General features: G+C 46.5%; 1 protein-coding gene across 23 annotated transcripts in view; it reads left to right on the top strand.

Moving 5' to 3' along the window:
- The window catches only part of DGKD (diacylglycerol kinase delta), a 1,053,390-nt gene that overhangs the window by 972,054 nt on the left and 55,881 nt on the right, over positions 1-25,455 (top strand). For all 23 annotated transcript variants that reach the window (XM_086943829.1, XM_086943836.1, XM_086943828.1 and 20 more), the window contains 3 exons: positions 10,497-10,663; positions 20,737-20,848; positions 21,092-21,184. In XM_086943829.1, the coding sequence (XP_086799955.1) occupies positions 10,497-10,663; positions 20,737-20,848; positions 21,092-21,184 (372 nt within the window). The remainder of the gene's footprint in view (positions 1-10,496; positions 10,664-20,736; positions 20,849-21,091; positions 21,185-25,455) is intronic.

Here is a 25,455-nt window from a genome sequence, read left to right as displayed (position 1 = left end):
TGCCTCGGTGTGCGTCCCGTTAGCGCTATTGCCACTGGAAAGTGCAGTTTTCCGGAGCGCCTCGGGTCGCACACCGGTGAGCGTCCCGTTAGCGCTATTGCCACGAACGAAAACATCGTGACGTATCGCGTAGCCGCGTCCGCGTGATACGCACGGCGTAAGCGCACCCGGAAGTACTCGAGCGAATACGATCGCGCAACGTAAGCATCTGACGCGCTTACGCAACGCCCACTCCATCGGGACCAGAGACAAGGGAGACGATCCCTTGCATACAACCACGGTTTGGTGAATTCAGGATCACGTGTATTTTTTGTGGTAAGACCATCTCCTATGGTGAGCAGAGCATAAAGCTCATCCTACTTGCTGGTGACAACCACAATTGCCCCAAAAAACCCAAATTTTTTCCTAATTTTTTTTTTGCTCCAGTTGAGCCATTTTCCATTCCCTGTTTTTTGTTTCTCACCATAAAAATAACAAAAAAAATATAAAATAGTTCATAAAAGCCAAAAAAAGTCCAAAATGTTCAAAAAACAATAATAAAAATAAAACAACAAAAAGAAGAAAAAAAACTGTTCTTTTTAGAACTACCTCCAAATTATAAAAAAGGCTACATTTTTTAAAAACTCTATCATTCTTTTTTCCCTATGAAACGCTCCCCGATACGCTCCGCGGTGCGTGTACCGGGCGCTCCCCCCGCGCAAATCAAAAAAAATATATATATTTTTTTGCCCCGTGGGGCCCTTTTATAGCCCCCACATCAAACCTAGGGGGTCAGGGGGGGGTCTACTCCGCCCCCTTATGGTCATTTCCCCCTTTGTTTTTGCCACCTCTTGTGTCTCGATCCTACCGAGACACAAGATGGCGGCCGCTCCGGACTGTTTGGAATGTTGATGGACACCCGAGAGCCAATCAGCTTTCCGCACGCGAACTCGCGTAGCGCGCTGGTTAGCGCCCCAGTGCGCGTACCGGGGAGCGCTTATAGATATATATATTTTTTTAACCTAAATTACTCAAAATCCACTGGAGCACATATCTTGAGACATAGCAAAGGCACATCGGGCTACCAGTCCCTACAATTTTGCCAAGTTTGGTGGAAATCCATTCAGGCGTTCGGGCTAAAAGTGAGGTCGACCGCCCTATGGAAATTAACATGGGGAAAACACGTTTTGGGACCCCCCTTTTATCTCGGCCCCCGCTTGACAAATCCCCCCAAAACTTTCAGGGAAGGACCGGGGCGCCGCGAGGCAAATTTGAGGAAATTTTCAGGCATATTCCTCAACCGGCGCCAAAGTTATTCACAATAGAATGTTGACATTTTGTATTGAAAATAATCTTAACTATAACTACCTACTGGGGACCGCCAGTAGGTAATATATATATAGACTGGCTTCGGGATGGTGTCCAAGCAGCCTTGCAAAGGAGGACTGCTACGGAGTCAGCGGTGAGAGAGAAAAAAGAAAATAACTTTCACCTTAATTAAAACACCTCAAAGAACCGTGCAATAGGAAACCACAAATCCCAGCAGACCTTTGAACAGAAAACAGGACTGCCATCTATATCACAGGCCCCACAAGACACTTCGTTGTTAAAGGAAGTGATTCCTAAATAAAATACCATTAGAGGAAGTGGATTCAATTAATGACATCGGACCCACGAGTAGAAACGGCATGTCGACCCACTGAGGGAGCCCATGAACAAGAAGAGGGCGGAACTTTTTGAATAAAGTTGAAGGCTTGTGGAATCCTGTTACACGCAATGCGTCAGGCTCAAACCTTTGAAAAAAAGTCAATGCTGACTGAAACGCGTCAGGTATGCCTGCAAGAACAATCAAATAAATAATTGGTTGCGGCTTGTTTCCCTTTTTCGAGGAGAAGGGTTTGTTTACACATATATATATATATATATATATATATATACAGACACACACATATGGATATATGCTTACCTGATGTATACGTATTTCATTGTAAATGCATGCGTGGTAAAGGCATTGCGTGGTAATTGCAGCGCTGTAAAGGCTGTTTCCCGCACAGACTGACAAGGCAAAGGTCACAGTCTGTTTGCATGGGCACTAAAATGATAAAGTGCTCAACTGAGCCAGCTTCTGTACAAGCATGCCAAGATGCACGCAGAACAAGAGGGTGAAAAAAATAGTTCAAAGAAAGTTAATCATAAGAACTCCGATACTCCAGGCTCATATTCTAAAAAAGCATGGACGTAGCCTAGACTTCCAGGGTGGGTCAAAGTAACAAATGGGTTCTGACTGCTAGGGTACAGCACTGGACTACAAGTCCCAGAGTGCACCAGATTAGCTCTGCATACGACCCAGGGGAGAATGTGGGAGTGCGACTGATTGAGACAGACTTAAGAATCGTAGTATAGCATGGGGAGTTCAAACACTACTAGTATGTTATGTTATCACAACTTTTATAACGCTCTATTACCCTTAGGTGTCTAGGCGCTTACGAACCACATATTGGAAAGGGAACTTAGTTTTTGAAAAGCCGAATGTTAAGGTTTTTCCTGAACTCAATGAGAGAAGGTATCTTCCTAAGAGCAAGCGGAAGAGAGTTCCATAGCCTAATGGTGCTATGTCTGAAACTCCTCACCCCAGTTCATCGTCCTGATTCTGGAAGTGGGCATCCAGAAGGCATTAGCCGATCGCAGTTGTCTGATGGGGGAGTACAAACTAAAGGCATGCCATAGAAATCGTGGACCTACTCTGTAAAGTGTCTTGTGTGCTATACAAAGTGCCTTGAATTTCACGTGTTGAGCGACTGGCAGCCAGTGCAGCTTTTGTATCCCGGCCCTAATGGACTGATGTTTAGGGACATCTAGCACCAATCTGGCAGCAGCATTCTGTGCCAATTGTAATCTAAGATGATTGGACTGTAGATTTATATATAAGGCATTACAGTAGTCCAACTTAGATAAAACTAGGGAAGTTAAAACAGTTTTTCTTGTGTATTTCTGAATAAATGGAAGAATTTTACGCACTGTTCTAATGGTGAAGAAGGCAGAGGACACCACCTTAGAAACCAGTGATTTAAAATGTAGCTTCTCATCTATTATGACCCCAGGTTTTTAGCTTTTACTACCGGTGTAGGAAGGGGGCCCAAAGTATGCACAAATATCTGATTCCAATCAACAAACTGTGTGATAAAAAAATTCTGTAACATTGAATGCATAGTATTATGTGGGTGGTAAACTAAAATACTTTCTTGTTTCACGACAAGACACTGTTTACTGCATGCCATTAACACTGTATTGGATTCTGGGTCCTTAACCCAGCATCACCTCTTTGAATAAGCCGTGGATCCCTCCATTTTACTACCCAGAGGATCAAGTGCTAAATGATGTATTTGGTATTCAGTTTTGGATCCAGACATTGTTCAGAGCTCAAGACATCTGCATTGTTAATGCCCATTTCACACAATTGGTGCCCATAGCCTTTGTGCGCCCGTGGATCCATAGACAAATAAACCAATTCCCACATACATTATATGTAGAGCTATTTTGCCCAGAAACGTGCAGTAGAATTAAGGATCCATGTGCGCTTTGACAGACCTGAGTTTTGGATTTGATGCCAATTTCAGGTAGTATTTACTACCCTTCACCTCCCCATTGGTGCCCCTGCTACTGTCCATTTAACCCCTGGTCACACAGGTGATTAAGGCAATACATTATTGTTATCCAGTATTTGGGTGTCTTTCATAGATTCACATGCCTGAATCATTCCCCGTCGTCGAGACGGGAGCCTCCGGTATATAAAAAAGTAATGTCCTAAGACATACATAAAGAGAATAGGTCTAAGGGTCTAACCTTAGTAACCTATCTAGGTCCTTATGCAGGAAGGACCAAATAGAGTAGGCTCCAGGGTCCCACCTTGGTAGCCTATCTGTGTCCTTTTGTAAAAAAGGACCCAAATAAAAGGAACAACCAATCAGCTACTACCTCCCTCTAGAACCTTCCTGTGAGGAGCCTCAGTCTCTCAGATTTTCTACCGCACGTTGTGCTAGGGAGTCTCCACCTGAGTTCTCCTCAGGAATCTTGGATTTTCATCTAAGCTTTACAGTTTTTCGACTTTCTTGCTATGGCTGATAGCAAGAAGAGAGCACTTTTTCGACCCTGTGCCTCCTGTGGCAAACTGAGGCTTCACGTGGACGACGAACATGAGACATGCCTATACTGTCTCTATCCTCACCACCAGTCCATAGACTGCAGGATTTGCCGTAAATTCTCCCACAAGACCCAGAAAGACCGGGAAGGGAGACTTCTAATTTGGCTGAACAGGCTTAAGGACAAACCGGAAGGCGACATGATTTCTGAAGGTGAGAGCATGTCTGGCGCCTCACAGTTTTCCCTGAAGAGGCCTAGGGCTTCCTCACCTGGCCCCTCAGACACCCCTCCTAAGAAGTCCAAAAGGTCTTCAGAGGGCAAGCCTACCGTGTCTAGCAAGGACCTTCCTGTCCCCAGGAAGCAACCACTGCTTACTACGACGACGGCGCACTCGGCGACCACCTCATCGCTGAAAACCGTCTCTACATCGACGACGACAGTATCGACGACGATGGCATCGTCGGCGTCCTCCTCGTCGACGACACTAACTCCCTCATCGTCGACAGGAAGACCGCTTTCATCCTCCGCTCCGTCGATGACTAGGAGCACACCGTCGACGACACGTCCGTCGACGAGGATGTCGACGACGACACCGTCGACGAGGACGTCGACAACGACACCGTCGACGAAGGTCACACCATCGACGAAGCCGTCGACGAAGGGCACTCCGTCGACGAAGGGCACTCCGTCGACGACGAAGCAGTCGACAGCGGAAAAGTTACCAAAGGCACCGCCGACGAGAGCGTCGTCGACGGACCCACCGTCGACGAAGACTAAAATTCAACCAATGACGGAGAGCTCCTTAACGAAGCCATCTTCACAGATGTCGACGGCGACTGGTGCCTGGAAGGAGTCCGAGCTCCTATCACATGCGATGGACGCCCAAACATCCCATGTTACCGTCAGAATCTCAAAAATACCGATTACACCGGAGATGACATCGCCTAGTAAAGTCCAGCAGCTAACACCATCCTGCTTCTTACAGGACCAAGAAATGGAGGAAGACATGTTTACCCAGGCCACTAGCCCTTCAGACCTGATTGTCAAGTGCCAGAGTACTGACGAAGAGCAGGAGGTTGAAGAACCTGTACCTCCTGTTGTATCTCCCCAGGTTCACACTCAGGTGACCCCAATGGTGTGCTTGCCAGCCTCCTTAGTTTCAGAATTGCGCTTCCTCATTCAGGACTACAAAGAGCGGTTTCCACAAAAAGCCACTCCTGTTGTTCCGCCAACTCCGCAGCCAGCTGTGCCCGTTCCTGCGCAGGTGCCACGACATAAGCCCCCTCCGCTGGTTCTTCCTAGATCACAGGACCCAGCACAAGACCCCATCTCGTCCGAGGATGAGGGAAGGGAACAGGAAGAAGGGGAAGTCCAAGACGACGATACAGACGTGGATGCTGACCAAGACTACGTCACTCACTCTCCAGCCTCTCCGGAGCCACAATCCTCTGAGTCTCCGCCCGCAGATATTGGAGGTTTCCATAACCTCATGGAAAGGGCAGCCAAAAGGTTCCATATGTCCATGGAAACTCAGGAAACTGACTGTTTCCTCTATGATTTTAAGGAACCTACGAAGAAAACAACGAGATCGATCCCGATCATTGATTATCTACTAAAACAGGGCAAACAACTCATGCAGTCTCCAGCTTCCCTGCAGGTAGTTGTACCCAGACTGGACAAAAAATATAGAGCTACGTCGTCGGCTCCAGCATGCCTTACGGGTCACCCCAAGGCGGACTCTGTGGTCACCCAGGCGGCGCAGAAGAACTCGCGCAACCCTGCATCACCTTTATCAACACCGCCCGATAAAGAAGGCAGGAAGTTGGATGCAGTCGGGAAACGTTTTTCCACTACGTCTGCGACGACGGTGAAGATCGCCAATTCCATTGGCCTCCTCGGACGTTACAACCGTCAACTCTGGGCGGACATCGCGCCCTACCTTGCTGACCTTCCAGATGATCTAAAAGCGGAGGCACACTCGCTCCTCCTCGAGGGCCAAACTTCGGCTTCAGAACTGATCGACTGTGCCATTGATGTGGCCATGACTGGCTTCAGACAGCTGGCAGGCGCCGCTGTCCTAAGACGCCAAGGCTGGCTTTAGGCCACCTCTTTCAGACAGGAGGTCCAAACCAAAATTCTCGATATGCCTTTTGACGGCGACCATCTTTTCGGCGAGAAGATTGACGAAGCCCTCACCGCAATCAAGAAGGACACCGACACAGCCAGAGCCCTAGGCACTCTGCAATCTCGCAATCAGTCCTTTCGTACCAACAGGGGAAGAGGACAATCCTCCTATAGAGGCTCTTATCAAAATAAGTCCTCCTACTCATACTCGCAGGGCAAGACGCAGTTTCAACAGCGCCAAAACCAGTCGGGACGTCAGTCCTCCTTCAACAAATCGTCCTACAGAGGAAAAGGACAGAAGAGACCCGCAGGCAACCGCCAATGACTCTACCAATTGGCCAGCCCCTCCACCATCACACTCTTTGCGACTTGGAGGAAAACTTTCTTTTTACCTTCAAAATTGGCGGCAAATAACAACGGACCGGTGGGTTCTACAACTTCTTCAATTCGGCCACTCTCTGGAATTCCACTCAAATCCCCCACAGACACCACCTGTCAAACGCCCTCACAAACACCTACGGCTGCTTCTCCAAGAACTAGCTTCCATGCTTCAGAAGGGCGCAATAGAAAAGGTCCCACACGCCCAGAAGGGGGAGGGATTCTATTCCCACTCCTTCCTAATTCACAAAAAGGGGAAGAAATGGCGACCGATCCTCGACTTGAGAGCTCTCAATGTGTTTTTAAAGAAACAGTCGTTCCGGATGGTCACGCTACAAGAGATCCTGGGACTTCTGGAAAAAGGCGACTATATGACATCACTAGACCTACAAGACGCCTATTACCACATCCCTATCCTCAAGGGACACAGGAAGTACCTAAGGTTTGCAGTCGCAGGGGTACACTACCAATTCCGCGTCCTCCCCTTCGGCCTCAAATCTGCCCCACGGATCTTTACGAAATGCCTTTCTCCCGTCGCAGCCTTCCTTCGCCAGCAGGGACACCAGGTCTTCCCTTACCTGGACGACTGGCTGGTAAAGGCTCCGTCGAGAGAAGCCGCAGCCGCATCTTCCAGCGCCTGTCTGCATCTTTTCCGCCGTCTAGGTTTGACCCTCAACAAAGAAAAGTCATCTCTAACACCAACCCAAGTCATCACCTTCCTTGGAGCGACCCTGGACACGGAATGCACAAAAGCCTTTCCATCACAGGAGAGAAAGTCAAAACTTCTCTCCTTGGCCAGGTCAGTGGCATCCAAAAAGACTCTGACCGTCCGTATCTTCAAATCGCTCCTCGGCATGATGTCGTCATGCATCCTGCTCATCCCGCACTGCCGCCTAAAAATGCGCCCCCTGCAGGAAGAACTGGCAAAACAGTGGACACAAGCTGCGGGATCCTTCGAGGACCGCATACGAGTCACCCAACCTATGATCAACAATCTACAATGGTGGAGATCAGCCAAACACCTGTCGCAAGGGCTGCCGTTCCTTCTTCCGGCGCAACCACATGTCATCACCACGGACGCATCCTTGGGGGGCTGGGGTGCAGTCCTGCAAGAACTACAGACCAACGGAAAATGGACGCCACAGGAATCCAAACTCCACATCAACATTCTGGAGCTAAGGGCAGTCTTCCTGGTGCTCCAATCGTTCCTCCCGCGCATCCGAAACTCCCCAGTGCTAGTCAGGACGGACAACACCACGACGATGCACTACCTGAACAAACAGGGAGGGACGCGCTCTCTCTCTCTCTCTCGAGAATCTCAGAGAGTTTGGAACTGGCTTCTCCAACATGGCATCACACTCAAAGCCGAATACGTTCCAGGAAAAGACAACGTCCTGGCGGACGCCCTGAGCAGAGAACAGTCCCTATCCCACGTATGGGAGTTGGACGCGGGAGCAATGGACTACATCTTCGCGAAGTGGGGGACACCACAAATAGACCTCTTCGCCACCAGGGAGAACGCCAAATGCCCAAGCTTCGCAAGCAGGCTTCCCCAACCAGGAACACTAGGGAATGCATTTTCCATAGCTTAGCAGAACGTGTTTGCTTACGCCTTTCCGCCATTCCCACTGATACCCAGGGTAATCAGGAAAATGAAATCGGAGCCCTGCACCCTGATCCTCATCGCCCCATCCTGGCCGAGGCAGCACTGGTACACGGAACTCCATCGTCTATCGGTCCATCCACCTCTTCGCCTACACAGTCACCCAACCCTGCTCACGATGTCTCACGGACAGGTTCTCCACCCGAACCTGGGCCCTCTGAAATTATCAGCCTGGCTCCTGAATACCGCGAGTTCAGTCACCTGAACATTCCGCAAGAGTGCAGAGATGTCCTGGGCAATGCTAGAGCTGACAGCACAAAAAAGACTTATACTCTCAAATGGAAACGTTTCTGCGTCTGGTGTGAGAAGGAAGGTCTACATCCTTTCCATGTCACCCCCCAACAACTCCTGCCATACCTCCTACACCTGGCGCACTCAGGACTCGCCCATGCGTCCATCAAGGTCCACCTGGCAGCAATTTCTAGGTTCACTCGAACTTCTAAGGGCCCTTCCCTGTGGGCAGACAGGCTCATCAAACAATTCCTAAAGGGCCTTTTTAGGTCCTTCCCTAGACCAAAACCTGTCCCTCCAACATGGCAGCTTAACGTAGTTCTTCACCAGTTAATGAAGCATCCCTTTGAGCCTATCCACAAATCGGATATCAAATTCCTGTCGTGGAAGACAGCCCTCCTACTGGCGCTAACCTCGGCCAGGAGGGTAGGTGAATTGCAAGCCCTCTCCATCCAGGACCCTTTCTTACAATTCAAAGAGGACAGAGTCATCCTGCGTACTAACCCACGATTCATACCCAAAGTCCCATCGGACTTCCATTTAAATGAGCCCGTGGTTCTTAAATCGTTCTTTCCGAACCCATCTACTTCGGCTGAGAAATCATTGCACTCTTTAGACCTTCAGAGATGCCTCAAATTCTATCTTGATAGAACAAGACAATTCAGGAAGTCATCCCAACTCTTTGTCGCATTCAGCAGACCTAGGAAGGGCATGCCCTTAACAAAACAAAGTATATCAAAATGGATCTCTTCAGCTATAACTCTCTGCCACGAGAAGGCAGGGCGACCTCTGGACTCACGGGCCAAAGCCCACTCCACCAGAGCCATGTCTACGTCTGCGGCACTGTTTGCTGGAGTGCCACTCCTGGACATCTGTAGAGCGGCGACCTGGAAGTCCCCGCATACCTTCACCAGGCACTACTGGTTGGATGCTGAGCTGACGAAAGATGCAGCAGTGGGCAGAGCAGTGCTTCGCCATCTATTCCAGTGAGGTGAGCCCTCCTACTTCCCACCATCCTTGACTGGTATGCACATTTCTTTATTACTAGATTCTGCATGACATTGTATGCTGTTGTTTTTCCTACAGTCACAAATGTTCCTTACTTGCAGTAGTATACTTCTGTATCATCACAGAATGTGCATATTGTATTGCTTGCTACTCTGATTCAGGCATGTGAATCTATGAAAGACACCCAAATACTGGATAAGAAATGCGTTACTTACCTGTAACTGCAGTTATCCAGTATTAGTGTCTTTCATAGATTCACATGCACCATCCCGCCTCCCCTGGAAGGACTCACCTCTCTACAGGTTTACACCTATCTAACTTGGTGCGTACGAAAATCTGAGAGACTGAGGCTCCTCACAGGAAGGTTCTAGAGGGAGGTAGTAGCTGATTGGTTGTTCCTTTTATTTGGGTCCTTTTTTACAAAAGGACACAGATAGGTACCAAGGTGGGACCCTGGAGCCTACTCTATTTGGTCCTTCCTGCATAAGGACCTAGATAGGTTACTAAGGTTAGACCCTTAGACCTATTCTCTTTATGTATGTCTTAGGACATTACTTTTTTATATACCGGAGGCTCCCGTCTCGACGACGGGGAATGATTCAGGCATGTGAATCTATGAAAGACACTAATACTGGATAACTGCAGTTACAGGTAAGTAACGCATTTCTTCCATTCCTTGCACATCCCCAAGCCTCTGAGCAATAAAGAAAAGGCTATTTGGAGACTACAGTTGGGACATGGTTCCGGTCCTGTGATGTGATCTGTAATCAAGTGGTACGTGATATCATTTTAGTGAATTGATGTCGATTTTGGAGAGTGGAAAAACATCAGTTGCATACTTTTTCCTCATTCCCACCAGTGTTGTGTTAGATGTGCCAATTGAAAGGTATGAAAAGTATGTGAGTTTGTACTAGTAAGTGGTGCTGCTCCACCATTCAGCTTTACCACCATCCTCTTGGCTTCTTTTCTCCAGGCCTTTGAGAACACGTTGAAGTCCTGGGAAGATAAACAAAAGGGTGACCTTCCGCAGCCTTCCTCCACGTCCTCCTCACAGCATGCCCTGCATCCTGAGATTGTGTCAGAAGAGGATTCTACGCATATTTTCCAGTTTGGACAGGCGGCAGGAGATCTGATTCTTAAGTAAGTCTGTCTCTGGTTGTATGCAGCCTAGCTCTCTTATTGTGGAAGTTGGGTTGCTTGTTCTCCCATTTGAAAACATATTCAACTTTGACTTCTCAAGAAAATGCCTTGACTAAAGCAGTGTTAAGGTAACAGTAAATAAATGACATTGTTTAGGAGTTACAAATAACTTAATAATGGCAACCTCTGTATTAAAAGGTGTTTGTAGCAGACTGCCTGCTAATAACGGTTAGAGTGCTGATAATCATTTCAAAATTACACTTTGTTGCAATGGTCTTGCAGTGAAGCACATATTAGAAAAACAAGAACAATACACTATAAAGCCTACTAATGTCAAAAAAGCAAATGATTGTACTTACTTTAATTAAAGGAGGGCCAGATTCTCTTTTAAGTCTGCTAGGAAATTTCCAATAGCTGTTAAAACAAATGGAAGGGCATCACTCCCTGAGGTTATGCATTGCTATAAAACTCCCTTTGCTGAGAGCAATACTGAGGGCTTCAATATGCATTGAACACTTTTTGCCTGTAACTGTAAATCTGGCTGTTTTTCAGTATTAGTGCAAATCATTTTTTTGGTGTCATGCAGTCAATATCTATCAGGGAAATGATAGCCAGAAACTGAGACTAGTCTCATTGCATGCACAGCCCACATAATACTACACAGGTTGTTTGACCATACAACACATTCCTTTACAACGCATGCCTTTTCCATGCAAGCCTTTACCATGCAGATGCTTTTACCACGCATGCCTTTTACCGCGCATGGTAAGAATAATAAGGTAAGTGAAACCCATATGTAAATACTTTTTGGCAAAAATATCATTAAGAAGCTTAAAGTACCTCTCACATTTATCTGGTCAAGCTAGACATGGGGAAAGTTACAGGTTCAGGGCATCCACAATAGAATGCAGGTCCAAAACAGGGACCAGGTAGGTCCTGTTGAAGAGTTACCGCCTCAACTTTGGTGCAAGAGTTCCGCTCACGAGGAAGAAGCTTTCAGAACAAGGAACAAGTTGGGCGTTGCTTACAGTCGTTGCTATGGCTCAAAGAGCCGTTCGTCCTTGGACCTCGCTTTAGTTGACTGTCGCAGACTTTTGCTGTTAGTGCGAAGTACAGGTCTTGTGTTGCTGGCCGCTGCAGACGATCACAGTTGGCTTGAAGAGCAGCTCCCACTAGAGATTTGCATTGGTGGTCTGGCAGGTGGTAGATTCTTGGAGCAAGGAGCCTAAACCTCAGGATTTTCTACTTCTCTTGAGGAGTTAACTGATGCCAACCAAGGGTTCAGTATCTGGGGGCCACCTCTTGGGTATTAGGACTCACTCCACCAGTAGCCAGAAGCAGGGCTCAGGAGGTCCAGTTGGTGCTGGTCAGTTGCAGGCAGGCCTTGTCTCTGGATGATTGTTGTGTCCCTATAGCTCACACAGAGAGGTCAGCTACAGACCCTTGGGGTCACTCTGGATAGCCTTCGATCAAGTCAACTGGGATATAATCTTCTTTAAAACAGCAAGGAGGTACTTCCGGCAGTAGGGCAGTCCTCCTTCTGAATATTCCACAGATCCGGTAATGTTCTGAAGCATGGTTCTGAAGGTCCCATTTTTATACCTGGTGCCAGCCTTTGTTTGGGGAAATTTCATTACTTACTCCCTAAACTGGTTCTGGTCAGTTCTTTCCCTTTCCCTGGTCCTGACTGCAACCTGTCTAGGATGACAAAAGCAAGGGAAGGCCTGGTGTCTGGTTACTTTGTGTGTGCCGCTGGTACAGCCCTTTGAAATGTAATCCAGGCAGTTTCCAGCTTCTCCCCAGCCATCCTATCAGAAGACCCTCTCCCCTTCACACCTAGGCTTCTTTTGTCTCGCTGTCTGGACGCAGTACACAATCAACAACAGCAGAACCATTCACAGTCATGTGAACGAGGACAATTGCTGAAAGCACAGTTGGTTTTAGCAAGAAAATGACAACTTTCGAAAAGTGGAATTTTTTTAATTGTAACTTCCGACTTCACAAGTAAAGAGGAATTTAAATTACAATTCATTTGAGGTCGAACCTAATTTCTCTATCTGCTCCCAATCTGAAGTTAGCACTTCTTAAAGATAATATGATAACCTCGTTTTAGTCTGTAAGAGAGCTAGACCTTCCAACTGTGAAAAATAACTTTAGGGGTATATTAGTGTCACAATATGTAAAATTTAAACACACGTCCTACTTTTTAAATATCATGCACCCTGCTCTGTGAGCTTTGAGGGCCTACCTAACAGCAAGTATTAACCCCTCCCTTGCTGGTGACGGAACCGCTCCGTCATCAGCCACAGATGCGCTGTGTTGATGACGGAGCGGTTCCGTCACGGCCCACTCGGCATGCCTGCACGGCGTGGATTCCGCGCCTGCGCTGGACGTTCTGTTTAACGGGCGGGGCCGTGACGGAACCGCTCCGTCATCAGCACAGCGAACCAGAGGCTCGTGACGGAGCGGTTCCGCCACGAGCACGGCATAAGGTTTATTTTGCTAGGTCGAAATGGCAGTTAGAAAATGCATTACATGTTGCAGTTCATCATCATCATCATTTTACTTTATTCGGTCATTTGTACAAAACACCATCAAAGTATACAGGTTGCAGTTTCAGGCCTGAGACAGATTTTTAAAAGATTATTTTAGAGGGTGGAATGCTGCTGTCCAATAATAGCATTTCATCTGCAGGCCCTGGGTACAGGTTGTACTATGTACTAGGGACTTACAAGTAAATTAAATGTACCAATTAGATGTGGGACAATTTTACCAGTTTTTAAGGAACGAGCACAAGCACTTTAGCACTGGTTAACAGGGGTAAGGTGCTCAGAGTCCCAATGCCACCAAAAGTTAGTTCAACAAGACAATGGAGTGAAGAGAAAAATGTTTGGGGAATGCCACACCAAGGATGTCAAACATATCAGATATTGTAAAATGTTTTAACTGGTGAATCCATTGTAGTGGTTTACTTTTTCGTTTAAAGTGGGTAACCATTATGTCAGTAAAACATTGAAGCAAAGGCATGAAATTGTATTAATTACAAGTAATGGTTTCAATCAATATCATGGAAACATTGGAAATGTTTTGAAATTGGATGATGGAGTAAGTATTCTGGCCCTTTAATAATGGAGGCAGTCTCAATAATAAATTATGGTTTACTTACTTTGAGAACCCATTTATCAACTAAACCATGTGGAATTTCTATCTCTAAAAAGCAAGCAGAACAATAAAACGCAAGACATTTACAAGTGATGGAGTCAAGAGTAAAACAAGATAATGTGATATTTCACCTATAAGATCAAGCTTGTAAATCACCCCTGTGAACAATTCTGTGTGATGCATGGAAAAGAAGAAAACTGAAATTAAGAATCATGGAGCCAATTATTACAAAAAAAGAGACTAATGTTAAGTGTGCCAGACCAGTAAATTTTGTCATATGGCAAAACAATCTTCATGTGGAGGACACTAAGGATGGCGAATAGGCAAGCCAATGTATTGAATGAAAATTGAGAGTTTATAATAAGTAATACAGGACATAAATATTTTTCATCTGCACCTGCAGAATATATGTCTCATATCCCAAGCTTAGAGCTGATATCTCCTAATGTCAACTTCATGCACACCATTTTCTCTCTCGAGGTTGTATAATAGTCATGAACTCAACTCTTCGTCAGTTGTTTTATCTCTCCCTTGACACCGGGTACAATCCCAGAACCCAAATTTTAAGGGTATTCTTGAAATATATAAACTGGGTTCATTTCACCATCGAAGCTGCTAACGTCTTTTATTACTTCATGTGCAGTGGTGGCTAGCAGTTCCCAAGGGTGATGAGGTGGGTGGCAAAAAAACCAACAGAATACATTAAATTAAATATAACACACTTACCTTCCTGCTACAAGCGCAACGTCTCAGTCTCTTCTCTCAAGGCCGGCTCCCAAACCAATCCTGACGCTGCTCTCATGCTCATGAGAGCAGTGCCTTGATTGGAGGGAGCGGCCTCTGTCTACGCTCCCGAGGGGTCCGGATGAGAGGTTTAAATTTAAGTGCGCATGTCTGGCTGGCCATAGCAAGACAACTGGCCAAAGAGACATGTGAACTTTAATGTGAACTGTTGCATAGGCACATCTGTTTAGTTGTGTACATTTGAATCTAGTCACCCCTCTAGACCCTGGTTTCAATACACCAATAACGTGTTTTAATATATTCATCTGTAGATTATTCTGAATAAGGTATTGTGGGAGTATGCCAACTAGAGACACATTATTATGGTGCTTGTTAATTCCTTACTTAGAATTTATTTCCAAAGCTGATTCTCCTTCTATGTAACCCACCCATCCACATACAAGACAGAGTAAACTTAATTATCATTGCATATATGCAATCAGTCTGAATTTCAGAACGCAGGAGTGCATCTTATTCACATTTCTAGTCCCATAGCATCTCTTTTTCTGTAATGTCATAGTCTTCTACTGACCCAGGAATTCAGAGATGTAAAGGAGATCGCAAGAGCCCAAAGGGATCTTTGAAGTTTCTTCTTGATAGGGAGGCTTTCCTACTTGTTTGGCATTATAAAGAGACTTACTAGGATGACCAGACTCTATGATTTGGTGTTCCACTGGAGCTCTTTATGTTGAGCTGGATTTGTTTGATGGTGGTGCAAATCTTCAGCGATCTAGACTAGTTACTACAGTAATTGATTAACCCCTTTTGCCCGTCAACATGCCCATCAACATTTCCTTTCCAACCCCATACAGGAGTGGGTAATTTACTTTATATGGCCAGTCAGTCATATATCTTTTATTCGGTTTCCATAATTTTTTAGGAACCATAAAAAGTACATTACAATAAACAGTGTATAAAAATGGGACGGCAGAACGAATTATACCAAAAACAGAATTTACATAAAAAGGATACATTTTAGAATTAAAAACAGACAAAGTTATTAAACAGAGTGAGTATTGATAAAGTGCAAGTGCATTAAAAGACAAGTTAATTATAGTTACACCGATATTTTATACAAGTTTTGAGGAAACCAACTACACATTTAGCAATAAATTCAGAATCTAAATATTGCAAAGCAAGAAAAGCGGGACGACAAGATCTCAAACCCATAGATGACAATAATGGGATAATCCAGCGCTTTCGGGGTAAATCATAAAATCTGCAAAAAAGCGTAACATGGAATGTGGATGTTTCTGAGGTATCATCATATGGGCACTTAATAATAGATTTTGACCAATCTTGCTTTTTGGGAAAGGAAACAATACGAAAGAATATATTAAAACGAAACCGAGTCAGGAGATATTTTTCATATGCATTCAGATGGTATTTCAGGTAGGGTTGGATGGCTAAGGAAGATTGAACACTTAGGATCTGGGTATTAAAGATCTTAGTAAATTCTTGAGATATACGAAGTTCCCTCAAATGTGATAAGTATAAGATTTTTAGATTTTTCCTTGTCAAGCTTAGTAAGGTTGAGGGCTCAAGGAAATACATAGTCATATTTATATCCTTAAAAAAGTTACTCACATAGGCCAGCCAGGGGATTTTTTTTCCAATTGGCCAGGCCCAGGCAATCCATAATGAGTGAGCGGGTCAAGTTACACTGCTCCGTGGTCCAAACTCGGTGCCATAAGAGAATGGGCTGGATTTTGATGTTATCCGTAATATAGTCCATTCCCAATTCAATATGGCTACCGTAGGTTGGAGCACTTTTTGGGATTGCCAGCATGTACCTAATAAAGCCATTCTCCACCACCTGTAAAGTTTCTGCGGCAGCATAGCCCCACACCCCCGCGCCATAAACTGCCACACTGTGGCATTTGGCATAATATATTTTTTAAAGTTCTTCAGGGGGAGGCTTACCAAGTTTTCACGCGAAAGTTGTCAGGGCAGTTGTTGCACGTAGAAACATTAATTTCCTACTGCACATGGCCTGCTTCCAGGACATTTTACTATCAAATAAGATACCTAGATAGGGGTACGTAGTGGTACATTCCAGCTTGTCTTTTGTGATAAGGATCGGTTTAGGCTTCTTTACCCGCTTTCCAATGTGCATTACTAAGGTCTTTTTAATATTGACCGTTAGGTCCAAGGATGACATAAACTTGCAGTAATTATTAAGAAGGAGCTGCAGCTGATTTGGGGTTCTTGCCATGATCACAGAATCATCGGCATAGAGTAATGCGGGAATAGGGCGGTGATCAATTATTGGTAGGTCCTGGCTCCATGGCCAACTCAAGGCCATTGGTGTAAAGGTTAAAAAGGAAGGGAGCCAGGACACAGCCCTGTCTAACTCTCCTGGTGACGGCGAAAGATGGAGTAAGTTCGCCGTTCACCCCGTATCTCACTCTTGCCGGCGTCAGAATAGAGATCTCGTAGAAATGTGATCAAGGGCGGGTCAATACCCAATTCGGCAAGAATCAACCAGAGTTTGGAATGAGACACGCAGTCGAACGCTGCAGACAAGTCTACATACACTAGATGCAGATTGCCATTCTTAGCCCCAACATATTTACCAATAAAAAGGGAGAGATTTAACGCCTGCTCTATGGTTCTCAATCCCTCCCGAAACCCATATTGCAAGTCGGTCAAGATGTTGTTAGCAGCGGCCCAGTCCTGCAGTCGCTCAAGGACCAGCCGACCGGCCACTTTGCCAAGGGAATCCAGGAGGGATATGGGCCTGTAGCATGCAGGGTTATTGCGGTCTCCCTTTTTAAAAATGGGGAGCAAGGTTGAAGTAGATCAAGAATCAATTAACCCCAAAGATGTAACAGCTTCAAAAACATGGGTCAAGATCGGGGACCATAGTTCCTGATTATGAATAAAAACATCTAACGGTACCCCGTCCGGGCCGGGCGTCTTGCCAGGTTTGGAGGCTGACAGGGCAGTGATGATTTTGTTATGCCCAAATGCTAACTGGATGGGCTAAGTGTTAGTGGTGTGGGGGGCACATTCTCTATTTGCTGTTCCACTGCAGCTCTTTATGTTGAGCTGGATTTGTTTGATGGTGGTGCAAATCTTCAGCGATCTAGACTAGTTACTACAGTAATTGATTAACCCCCTTTGCCCGTCAACATGCCCATCAACATTTCCTTTCCAACCCCATACAGGAGTGGGTAATTTACTTTATATGGACAATCAGTGACTTGGTGTAAAGAAATGCCTCCTTTTGTTTGGTCACCTCCATGTTTTTGGGCTGATGCTGCTGGTTTTGTGACTCCGAATGCACTGAGACCTTCTAACCAGACCTCAGTGCTGCTGTCCTGACCCTAAAATGTGTGTCGAATTGGCTGTATCCAATTGGAAATTACTAACTTAACTGTAAGTCCCAAGTATATGGTACCCTGCTACCCAGGGCATGTAAGTTAGAGAGGTACCCAAGGCTTGAGCACTGGTTGTGCCCCCCTAGAGGTCCCCCAAGTAAAACGAGTCCCTCCAGTCGGCCACTGCAGACTGATAGCCCGACTTTGCCATTGAAAGCAATGGCATAGCCGCTACAGTCCCTGTACATCTGTGTCAGTCACCCCTCTGGCAGGTCTAACAAATCCTAAAGTAGGATGCAGCATATTAAGCCAAGGTGGGTAACTACTCTCCGCCAGCTGAATTTACGCAGTTTTCCGTTGCAAACGCGCCATTCAGGCAAAGCCACGACTCCATGGCGGAGCGTAGTTAGCCTGCACCTCCACCCTCCGGAGGCAGGAGAGCGGCAATGTCTAGGAGGAGGAAGCCACGGGGCAGGTAAGTGCCTTTTAATTATTTTAGGAGGGCACAGAGCGGGGCTAAGTTCCACGGAGTTGCTTTCCAACTCAGTGGAACTTCGCGTAGAAGCACTACGCCTGCTCCGCCCAGTGTTACAGCAAATGACACAGGCAGGACATATAGTTTACATGTCCTGACAGTAAACACAGTTTTTTCTGTGGAAAGACTTGGTGCCCAATTGGCGAGTACTGGATTACCCGTTGACCCCTCAGCTGTTCTAACCCCTGGACTTTGCCTTCAAAGTGGGCACTCCAATGTATCAAACAACTCATTACATTATGCCCGACTTGTATCTCAAGTCAAAGTTAATGTAACTTAATGCATTGTGCAGTTTTAGCAAAACTGACACTTTGTTTCCTTTTAAACTCTTGTGCCTTGCCGGATACACATTCAATCTGTTCCAAGAGACAGTTTTTGGCCCTTCTGGAGAGACATGCCAAAGACTGTCAGAAAGAGGTGTTACCTCCCTTCTACAGGAAGCCATTTTAGGTGTTAGTCCTAAAATGCAGGCTTCAAAGTGGAAGCCTCATTTGAACAACAGATATATCACACAAGGGAGGAGGGCTACTCCATTGTTCAAGGCAGACAGGCTGGCGCGGAGAGCAGAGAGGGGAAACCAGTTGCCAACCCAGTTTCCCAGGGGATTATAGCCCTGCGGTAGCCACACTCGAAGGGTGGGCTAGCGAGGTGTGAACACCGAGAGAGGGGTCTCGCCATCTTGGGAGTCAGCAGAATGATGCATCCTTCAATAGACTGATGCCAAACTCCACAAGAAGTTGTCACCAGGTGGGAGGGACCCTGGTAGCCCGTTGGCTGCCAGCCGCATCCTGCTCTGAGGGTATCTTCCGAGCACAAGAGGGGCATTCCTGGCACCCAACCCTCAGATCTCATCCAACTTGGGAGAAGGACAGAAGAAGGAGTGCCCTGCTGCACCAAGGGACCAACTAAAAGAGACTAGGCCATTGGATATTGCACCTGTTGCATCAGGTAGCTAGCGAAGAGAGGGACTGCTCAAGGGAAAGCTATCTCCAGAAATGAGCCAAGCCAAGAGACTCCTAGCACCAGCCGACTAGCCTCCTGTTTGCAGCACAGGGACACAACAGCTGAAAAAGCCTCCTGGGCCAGGCTGGTAGCCCAAAGCCGTGAAGTTGTTACTGCCACCGCTGTGCAGCACCAAGAACTAAGACCCAGCGCACAGAGTTGCACCTGAGTTCCCTGAACCCAGCAGTGCTATTGAACAGTTGCTGGGATCCTCAGGCAGTGAGGTATCGACCCAGGAAGAATTGGCCTGTGACAGTGACAACAGGCAACTAGTAGTCCAATGGCAATTAGACTTCGGACAGAGCGGAGAGGACTCTGTGGGATATCGACCCTCTTTCTGGACAAAATACCCGCAGGAAGACTCCTGTTGATCATGTTGCACCCACAGCATCCTTAAAGCATCATCAGCATCCTTAATCCCTTGCATCGGGGCCACTCCACAGGAATCCATTGCAACACAGATAAAGTGCCTGTAATTACTGGAGGACTGCTTCTTCTGTGACTGTAAATGTTCTTGAGAACCTTTCTGTTTCCCCTGACTAGCTCCCCACTTCTAACCGACCGCAATGGCACTTACCCAAGCCTTCCTTCCTTAAACACGTTTCCAATTGTAAAATATGTTGAGTTTACCAAGGCTTATTTGTGGTTGAGTGAAATTGCTGTGATTTATTATTGCTTGTAAAATCAATTTCTTCGGAACCCTCAGTAGATCGTTTTCATTCTAGTGTCAAAATCCTGATAAAAATGTGGTCTATTTTTAGAAATTGCTGTCAGACTTCTTGAGTGTTGTGTTGATTTCTTCTTAAATTGTTTTGGCACTGTTTAACCTCATCCGTGCTGCCCCGATTTACCGCCAGTGCTGGGCCCTAATCAAAACGGGCGTGGTCATGACGGAACGGTTCCGTCATGAGCACAGTTCGACCGATGCTCATGACGGAACCGTTCCGTTGTGAGCATTGAAAGGGTTAAATGCTTTATACTAGTTATTTGCTGCTCAGTGCCACAGCTACCCAGGGTTGAGCTAAGGGTTTAACAGACTAAACCTACTGGTCCTAAAGGGGTTGGTAAGTGTATTACATGGTGACATCGCACAACTACATCCCATTTCCTCATCATGATGTTAATACTAGTAATAGATCTGTAATGTCATTGTTTATTTATGTTTCTCATCAGTTTTGAAAAATATTCATGTGTATATCACATATTCATTTAAAGCTGAAATGGATTTTTCAGGGCTTGGTCTCATTCTCCTTTGTTTCTCTGACTAGCATTCGGGATATTGCCAAATCTCATCAAGACATGGAGCAGGAACTTGCTCATGCAGTCAATGCCAGCTCAAAGTCCATGGACAAGGTCTATGCTAAATCTAAGAGCATAGAAGTAAGCAATTTCAATGATTGTTATTTTCTTCATGACTCCTGGCTTTGTGTTTTTACTTCTTTGTCTTATTGTCCTCAACTCTTCTTCCAGGTCTTAACTTCTCTTTATCTGACTTTAATGCTGATTGCTCAGCTTTTATGAACCTTTCTCCAGTGCATATATTTGTAAAATGCTTGGTCCACTTATTTTTATTGGTTAGCTCCTTTTTCTCCATGATTTGACATTCACTTTCTTTCATCAAAGGATATGAACTGCAGTCTGGTGTTAGAAATGGTGAATAATGTGAAAGCTCTTCATAATGAAACTCAACTGCTGTTGGCTGGCAAGATGGCTTTGGTAAGTAGTGATATTGTGATATCACTGGTAAATGGTGGCTATAGAAGAGTGAACGTAAAAGACACATTGAATTTAATGGAGCTATAGGGGCTAGTTGGTGGAAACCTTGGAAATTATTCTTTAGGGATAAGTGGAACAGACCTTTTCTCAAGACTCTGGGGTCATTAGTGGTTTTGGGGCAGTCTACATGGTGGGGGTTTACTTTGCAAGTTTCTTAGCACCTTCACTATCATTATGCTGAAAAGGTATAGCCAATAATCCCTTTGTACACGCCTGTCCTGAATGGCTGATAAAGAAAGCAGTGAAGACTGACTCAAGGGAGTGGGTTCGGTTTTGGCCAAAGTCTCGTTTGACACTGTGCTCACGCACACAAAATATCAACATTTCGTTAGTGTTCTCTCTTTCACACAGGAATAATATTTTAGAATCAGCAAAGTAAAGCACTTATAGAATAGAAGAACTAAATAAAGATGATACTCTTAAAACCTTCTGAAGTCAAAATATGAGGCTGACATTTTGCAAGCACCTAAAAACAAGCCTCTTTTAATTTAAGAATTTGTGTGGTGGTGACCAAAAGATTATTGGGTGAATTGCTGACCCTGCTGCAACAATTTAGAAATTTGGTTCCTTACTGGGAAATACTGGAGGGGCTTTGAAAACGTGTCTATACATTTGGTAATTGAACTGTCTGGCCGGACTCCATGACAGCAAACGGAATTAACTAGACTTCTCAGGAAGTTCAATCTAAGCTACAGAAGTGAACCAAAATCAGAAGAGAACAAATGGTTGTACGATGACTGGTACCTCTTTTTTTTTTTAGTTAAAACTGAGCCTGTTTGGTGCGCCAGTGGTTCTAATTTCACAGATATGAGAGGGGTACCAGCAGGTCTTCAAAGAACCTGTTATTTGTCACTTTAGTTCAGCAACCTGAGTCAGATTGGCAAGAGGTTCTTTGAGTCTGAAGAGCTCCTGGTAGTTGAGGAACCTAAGGTTTTGCAGCGTGAATCTTTCTGGATTCACTATGCTGTGCATTATTCCGCGGTCTTGTGGTTGGGTCCGGAATCGTAGTCTTTTCTTTGTTTTTTTGTTTCGTAGCCCAGGTGGGCGTCGACATCCCACCTTTTGGTGTATTTCCGGTGACGCCGGCATGCTTCCTGCGGAAGCTCCCACTCTTGGGCGCCATCTTCAGATTTTTGGAGAAAGAAGAAGGAAAAGAAGCAATTTTTGCACGAAAAGATTGGGAGAGACTGGAGGAGACCACACCATCAAAGAAGACAACGAAGGAAGGAAGGAACTTCAAGAACTTCGACGTCCATCGCGGTATGCGCGCTCAGGGGGCTCCCTAAACGCAGGATATGGACAACACTCCCTTCAAATTCTGCCGTAACTGCCACCACAAGTACGTGCAGTAGGAAAAGCACCGGGATTGCAACCTTTGCCTACCGGTCGACCACGAGAGCGAGGATTGCAACGCCTGCTCCGCCTTCACGCCGAAGACTCTGCGAGTTCGAGCGAGACAGAGGGTAGCCAACGCCAGCATGCAGGGCAAGGGCCAGCCACCGTCCCTTCGAGACCTGGGGTTATCATCAGACGTAGAGAGCAACAACGCCGCCGTAGACGACGGCTACACGGTCGTAGAGACCGATATTATGAAGACTCCTGGAAAGGTAGGAGACTCTACGGCCCCTAGAGCCCCGAAAGTCCCCGAGTCTCGAAAGATCAAGGGGAAAGCCTAGAAAGCGCCGACGCCGAAAACCTAGGCGTCCGCAGCAAAACCCAGGCCCAGCGGATCCTCTGAGAAGGAGTCCCTGGCGCCGAGAGCTGAAGAACAGCCAAAGTCGTCGAAAAACGTCCCCGAAAAGGAACGTTCGACGCCGAAGGAAAAAGACCCGAAGAAAATTTCGGCGCCGGCGAAGAACCCGAAGGTCAGCTCGATGCCGAAACCTTCTACGCTGAAGGTCGGCTCGGCGCCGAGCTTTCCGCCGAAAAGACCAGCAGAACCATTAGACGCAGAACATGCTGCCGAAATGGAAAAAAAGAAGAGACGCCTCGAGGCCGAGATGGAAAACATCCTGCAGCGAAAGAAAGAATTCGACGCCAGGATGAAGGACTTCATAATCCCGACGAAACCGAAGACACAGGTGGTCGAGATAGTGGAGGAAGAGGTGGAAGAAGTCAAGGAACAGTCGGAGAACGTCGAAACTTTCGACGATCCAGAAGAGGAAGAGGCCTCCTACTATGACTATGAAGGGGACGAAGACCGCAGGATGCTCCTCGGCTCGGCATCCTCGGAAACTCAGGAGATAGAATGGCAGGACGTCGACGCCGAGAGCCCAGAACAAAGCATCGACACATATCCTTCGAGGCCCTCGCCGCCAGATGACATTGGGGTCTATAACACAGTCATCAGGAATGCAGCTTCAGTTTTCAGGGTGAAACTCGACGAAGAGAAGCAGAAGGCAGACTTCCTTCTAGAGACACTGCTCCCCACACAGACCAGGAGCCAGTAGCTGCCCATGCTAGAAAGTGTCATGGCACAGGGGAAAGAGGCTTTCAAGGAGCCTGCGACGTGCAAATCCATCACTTCTAGGACGGAGAAGAAATATAAACATTCCTCCAAAGACCCACCCTACATCCAGGGCACGGTCTCTGCAGACTCCATCATCGCAGCCACAGCAAGAAAGAGGGCCAATGTGCCTACTACTTCAGGACCACCTCCAGACAAAGAAAGCAAGAGGATGGACTTAGTAGGCCGCTATGCACTGGCGCATGGCAAATTCCAATGCACTCCTGAACCGACACCAGTACCAGATCCTGGATGAACTGGGCCAGCTAATAAAAAACTTGCCTCAAGAGTTCAAGGAGAAAGCTGAAAGCTTGGTAGAAGAGGGGAAGAACGTGGCAAATTCTTGCATCAAAACAGCCCTGGACAGAGCTGACACCTCCAGCAGGCTCATGATGATGGTCATCACAGAAAGGAGACCAGCCTGGCTTAGAATTTCAGGCTTCAAGCCAGAAGTGCAGCACAGCATCCTTAACACCCCGTTCAACAGAGAAACTTTGTTTGGGGCCCCAGTAGACGAGAAGCTCAGCCAACTAAAAAAGGGTAACGAAACAGCAAGGTCCATGAGAGCTCTGCAGTTCAGAGGTACTAAAAGAGGCACCCCATCTCGGAGACCTAACGGGAGAGGTGGAAATCAACCAGGAACATCACACCAGGCGTTCCAACAAGCCCACCAGGCAGACAACAAGGCACAGCAAGGTCAACAGAAACAATCCAGCAGTACCAGCAGAGAGGCCAGTCCTTTTGCGGGAAAGGGAACGGACGTGGTCGGAACAGGAGAGGGGGCCAGCAACCCCCCTCCAAGTGACTTGCCAAAACAACATGTGCTCACCCAAGCAAGAGCCCCCGGGGTGAAGCTCAAGAACAACACACAGGGGTCACACGAAGTGAACACCCGAGAACATGTAAGCCCAGTGGGAGGAAGACTAAGGCATTTCCTCCAGGAATGGAAGTCAATAACTTCAGACAAGTGGGTTCTCAACATCATACAGTTCGGGTACTGCATAGAGCTGGAAGGGAAACCAACAGCCAGAAAACCAAGAAGACAACAGCTAGCAAAGACAGAGCTACAGCTGCTGCAAGCGGAAGCAAAGGAGCTCCTGCAAAAATAGACCATAGAACCAGTGCCTTACAGAGAAAGGAACAGGGGCGTGTACTCAACATACTTCCTGGTACCAAAGGTAGACGAAAAAATGAGACCCATCCTGGACCTCAGATTCTTAAACAAATTCATAAAAACGCAAAAGTTCAAAATGGCCTCCCTACAAGAGGTACTTCCTCAATTACAAGGCGGGGACTTCATGGTCACCATAGACCTCAAAGATGCGTACCTGCACATCCCAATGAACAGGGCTCACAAGCATCTGCTTAGATCCACCATAGGAGAAGACCACTACCAGTTCACAACACTGGCATTCAGACTCAAATCAGCACCAAGGGTCTTCACAAATTGCCTAGCAACAGTCGCGGCACACCTACGAAGGGATGGAATACACGTGTACCCTTACCTGGACGACTGGCTAATAAAAGCAAGATCATACAGGACGTGCAAGGAGCACGCACAAAGAGTAACAAACATTCTGATGAACCTTGGATTCTCCATCCACTGGGGCCAATCCTCAATGGAGCCAGAACAAATAAAGATCTTCCTGGGAGCACAGATCGACACCTTTACAGAGCAAGGTGTTCCCGAGCAACAAGAGATCGC

This window comes from Lissotriton vulgaris, chromosome 11, assembly GCF_964263255.1.
Source record: "Lissotriton vulgaris chromosome 11, aLisVul1.2, whole genome shotgun sequence".
Taxonomy (NCBI): Eukaryota; Metazoa; Chordata; class Amphibia; order Caudata; family Salamandridae; genus Lissotriton; species Lissotriton vulgaris.
This window is presented reverse-complemented; position numbering and strand designations above follow the sequence as displayed.